Raw genomic sequence first — 5,576 nt, forward strand, 5'->3', positions numbered from 1 at the left:
ATTTGTCAATATGACATTATATTAATATTAGACTATATCATATTATACTGTATTATATTGCATTATAGTATTAATATGTGCATTTCATTTTCCCACAGGAGAGAATACAAAGTCCTCTCTAATGGAACAAATGTAAGAGATTTTGTACTTCTTGGATTTTCTGGAAGTCGAGAGGTTCAGATTTTATACATTATACTCTTCCTGATTATATATCTTTTTATTTTGGTGGGGAATCTCCTGATTATTCTTTTGGTAGTGCTCAGTAGTGATCTGCACACCCCCATGTATTTCTTTCTGATCAACTTATCCATTGGTGATCTTGGTTCCACCTCGATCATAATTCCAAAATCTGTACTTAACACCTTCATGAACTCCACATGGATATCATACCCTGGATGTGGAGCACAAATGTTTTTCATTCTTTTTTTCCTTACAACTAACCTGTTCCTTCTCACTGTCATGGCCTATGACAGGTACATTGCCATCTGTCACCCACTGCACTTTGCATCCATAATGAAGTGGTCCACTTGCCTCCAAATGGCTGGAGGGGCATGGGTGGGTGGATTTCTGCACGCTGCGCTACACACAGGGAATATTTTTTCAATGCCTTTCTGCTCAAACATCATCAATCAGTTCTTCTGTGGACTTCCACAATTAATCAAGCTTTGTTGTTCTGATTCTTATCTCAATGAAACCTGGATTCTTGTCTTTGGTTCATGCTTAGGGGTTGGCTGCCTCTCATTCATTATCTTGACCTATGTGCGGATCTTTAGCACCATGCTGAGGATGCCCTCAGTTGAGAAAAGGGAAAAGGCCTTTTCAACATGCATCCCTCACCTCATTGTTGTTTCTGTATTTGTTGGGAATGGCCTCTTGGCTCACTAAGCTTACCTGATGCCAACCTTTCCACCCAAGCTGGAGGAATTGTTTACTGTGCTATATACATTGATGAATCCAATAATCTACAGCATGAGGAACAAAGATGTCAAAGCTGCCTTTTGGAAGTTATTTCGTTGGGGGCATTTTAAGAAGAATAATCCAAAGCTCTGTAAATTTATTCCTCTATCTAATTATGAACTTAAGCATAATGACAACTCATAGATAGATTGGGGTTTTCTGTATAACTTATTTATGTGATTTATTCTATATTGTGATTTGTTTCACATGCAGAATTAAATTTGTGATTATATACCATATTCTGTTTTATCAACTTGAAACATGGTTCAAGTTAAATTATGATTCTTGCATTCTGCTTTCTATGGAGAACTACCTGAATTTAAGACTGGGTTTAGAAGTTATTATGTATCCATATGCTACAGTGAGGAATTGCAATAATGGACTTGCTTCACAGATGTAGTTCATACATTTCAGATTTATGCATGTATTTTAATTAAAGGGGGAGAGCAGCTACTTCTAAATGGCAGATGATTACTTCACACTGGAAATCAGTTTCAGAAATTATAGATGAGCTACTTCACACAATCTCTTAATCAGCCTCTGGAAAGATGTTGGATTAAGACTATTTTGATGTTAGGTGTAACAAGTGAGTAGGGGTTATGTCTTCAGTTTCTTTTGCTCTTGATTTTAGGAGAAGGCACATTGATCATGTTTTCCTTCCAGACAGAATTTGGGTGATAGCATTTAGATGAGTTTTATTTTATTGTACACAGAGTGAGCATGAAATGTGTCTTTCTTTTTCAGAAAGAAGAAGAAAGATTCTTTCTTTCTGAAGAACAAAACTTTGATTCTTATTAGATCAGCCTGAGTATGTACTGTCCTATCCAAGCAGAGGATGTCAGAATAAACTTGCTGTATCCAGTTCTCACCTTCAGAGGGAAGATTGACAGTGCTGGGTTTCTTGTTCAGTGGATAGCATCAGTCTGACACAATGGTCATTCTCTTTTCTCTAGATAGGCAGCAAGTTGAAACTCTTATCTCTAGATTATCCCTCACCTCTTCTTTTGACCTCTTTGGTCTTGTAGACCCTTTTGTGGCTTTCTGTCAAGTTTTGTGAGTCAGTGACAGCTGAGCAGAGTAGTAGGAGAGGAGAGGAGCAGAGTTGAGCATTGGTAGTCCATAAAGACTAAACTAATACTGTGAGAATAAGCATGAGTTTTGTCGATGTACCTTGAAATTATACCTTATACTAATTGTTCATAGAATATTGTTGGAGAATAAAGTTTTAATTGCTCATAATGATATCTGAATAAGTGAGTGTCAGGATATATTGATATGCCATCCCCATGCTAGCTGGAGAAGAACTGCTAAGAGAGAAGATAACATTCACTATCAGAATTCTCAGTTTATCATTTTAGAATGGTAGCATTTAAATTATTTTGTCTATCCCCAAAATTAACTTGGAAGAAAACAAGACATTTCTGATCTATATCTACTGAATGTTTGTTGTTGTTGTTGTTGTTGTTGCTGCTGTACTTTGTAAAGTTAAATCTGCCTAGTTAATGAAAATAAACTTTACTAACTCTGATTTTCTTTCCACCATAGTAGTAACATGTTCCTCTAACTAAAGCATGAAGGTATCCCATCGTTCTTAAAGTAGCTGTTCTCATAATGATGCTTTAACTTGGCTCCTAAGGTCAAAAACCTCCTCTGTTTCCATAAGGAACCAATAGCATGGGAAATATCAAAAGCATACCTATAGTCAGTGAAGATATTAACAGTTTTGTCTCTAACAGTAAGACAGGCTTGAGTTATGGTAGTCCTCGGCTTATGATGGCAGTTGGGACCAGAATCCCACAGTCATTAGGTAAGGCAACTTCATGCTGTCAACCAAAGTCAGTGGGGAAGTCAACAGGAAGTTGCAAGTCCCAGGCCTGCAGGGAGGTAAATGGCTGCTGCAGGTCTGGGGAGCAAGTGGGGGGATGTGTGAGGTGGTGGGGGAGAGGCAAGGAGGGTACATGAGTACCTGAGAGGCTCAATGTGGTGTGATAGGGTGCACAAAGCTGTGTGAGGTTACAAGGGATGGTTGGGACAGTGTGAGCGGGTAAGAGTGTGTAAGGAGTTCTGCAAGAGGCATTGCACAGGTTGGGGAGGATGTGCGATGATGTGAGGCATTGTGAGGGAATGCATATGAGAGGTGCAGCATAGGTCAGGGAGGGTTGGGGAGGGTGCGTGAGGTTATGAGGGAATGCGTGAGTGGCCTGGCATAAGTCAGAGAGTGTGCATGAGGGTTGGTGAGTGGGTGCATGAGAGACACTGTTCAGATCAGGGAGGGCAGGGAATGTATATGAGTGCATCAAGGTGTCTAAGAGGTGCAGTGCAGGTCAGAGAGAGCTGGGGAGGGTGCGTAAGGGTGCGAGGTGGTCATGAGAAGTACTGCATGGCTTGGGGATGGTTTGCAAGGGTGTGAGGTAGTGCAGGAGAAGTGCAGTGCAGGTCAGGGAGGGTGTATGAGGGTGCCAAAGTGGCATGCTATAGGTCAGGGAATGTTGAGGAAGCTGCGTGAGGAGGGTGCAAGGTGGTGTACGAGAGTTTCGGTGCTGGTCAGGGAGGGTTGGGGAGGGTATGCACATTTGCAAGGGTTTGTGTGAGAGGTGCAGTGTGGGTCAGGGAGAGTGCACAGAGGTGCTCAAGGAGCTGCCACGGCACAAGGACACAGTGCACAGGTGGGGGAGACTCACCCAAGCAACTTGCAACCTTCCCTGCTGGCTTCCTCATTGATTTTCTAGGGAAGCTGGCAGAGAATTTTGCAAATGGTGGTAACATGATTGATTGGTCATAAGTGCAAATGGGTTGCCAAGCACTAAGATCACAATCATGTGACCATGGGGATGCTGAGACAGCCAGAACACTGAGGTGTGAAGTTCTTGGGGTTCTCTGAGCTTGGTTGTTTTCTTGCAAATGTTTCGTTACCTGGCTAGGTAACATCTTCAGCACTGGCTAGATTAAAGCCTTTGGGGCATCTAGTTGCTGATGTTACCTACAAGAAAAGAAAACCTGAAGCTGCAAAGATAGAATTACAGTAGGAGCATGGAACGTAAGAAGTATGAACACAGGAAAGCTCAACACAGTGAAATATGAAATGAAACAACCACAAATGGACATCTTAGGCATCAGCGAACTGAGATGGACTGGGATGGGACACTTTCACTAAGAAGACTGTTTATTCCTCAGGACATGAAAACCAAAGAAGAAATGGTGCTGTTGCTTTTATATTTAGGAAGGGCATAGCAAGAACAGGACTTGGCTACATTGCAGTCAATGACTGAATAATATCGATTAGACTTCATAGACAACCATTTAATATGAGGATCCTTCAAGTATATGTTCCAACCACTGATGCAGGAGAAGAGGAGGTTGATGACTTCTAGGATCAAGTTCAATTCAAAATGAACAGAACATGCAAGCAAGATGTGCTACGTGTGATTGATGACAGAAATGTCAAAGTTGGAAATCTGGAAAAGGAAAATGTATTTGGACTGTATGGCTTAGGAAACTGAAATGGAGCAAGAGCTTCTGGGTGAGTTATGGTGGACCGAAGACATCTCTGCAGACAGGGTAGATGATGATTGTGGTGAAGAATGAGGGACTGGCAAGTAGACCAGTCATTTGGAATCTCTCTGGAGAAGGAGAGGATGAGAGATTACCCACAAGTACTCCAAACGGCAGCGTCTTGCGAGGGATCATAGAACAATGATCCTCTGTGGGATTGAACACCAGGAGATGAGGGAGATGACATCTTGCTCTCAGCCATGGTAAAACCCTTAAAAAGGACACTAAGCCAGCTGCACTGACTTTCTAATCACTTTGGGAAGTGATCTGTTTAACTATCCCATGGATATTAGGGACTTTGAAAACCCCAAGTATTCCTCTGTGTCCTGCAGTTTTGTTGTCATGGCATAGCTGTAGTACTTCCTCCCTTAGGGGAAGAGAAACAAACATTGTCCATTGTGCAACAGCTGCCTTCCCTCCACTATGAAAGGTGAAACAGAATCTTGTTGGGCTCCCTGAAGGTCATTCATCTGGGCTGTGGTATATGCATTCTGCTGCTGATCAAAGCGATCAACAGCTTGTCTTCCTGCTCCCAGACTTTTGTGTTGGTCTGATTTTCAGTGTGATTCAAAGTTGCATGGCTGCAGTATTTTTGCTTGTGGGTGGGGGCAGGATGACTGGGGAACCTTGTACTCTGACTTGCTTGAGAAGGTTTCCGAAAGCTTGTTCTGGGAGCCTGGAATGTATGAGATGTAAAAGTGGGAGAAAAATTGTGCCCACCTGATTTGCCGAGGGGTGAGAGATTGGGTGTTTTGCAGAATCTCTAAATTTTTGTGGTCTACATGTACTTGTATGGGGTGTGCTGCCCCTTCCAGTGGGTGTCTCCATTGTTGAAAGGCATTTTTTAATGCTAGTAACTCTTTATTGAAAATGCCATAGTTCCTTTCTGCTAGGAGGAGCACTCTGGAGTAAAGGGCACATGTGAGTAAATCTGCCCCCCAACTTCTCTGCCTGGAGTTGAACCACTCCAACTGCCACATCTGAGGTGTCTGTATGCATTTTAAAGGGGTGGGAGGGGTCAGGGTGACAGAGGAGGGGTTGAGAGCTGCTTTAACTGTTGAAACACT

At 42.3% G+C, this 5,576-nt stretch overlaps 1 protein-coding gene across 1 annotated transcript; it reads left to right on the top strand.

The window, feature by feature from the left end:
* The first annotated feature begins 282 nt into the window (after positions 1-282).
* Positions 283-885, top strand: LOC148215814 (olfactory receptor 14C36-like). The gene has a single exon (XM_088142524.1). The coding sequence runs from the start codon at positions 283-285 to the stop codon at positions 883-885; it is 603 nt and encodes a 200-aa protein (XP_087998650.1).
* The last annotated feature ends 4,691 nt before the right edge of the window (positions 886-5,576 follow it).

This window comes from Python bivittatus, unplaced genomic scaffold (genome assembly GCF_059951505.1).
Source record: "Python bivittatus isolate LINGU-HERP-01145 unplaced genomic scaffold, Pbiv_v1 ctg000440_np1212, whole genome shotgun sequence".
NCBI lineage: Eukaryota > Metazoa > Chordata > Lepidosauria > Squamata > Pythonidae > Python > Python bivittatus.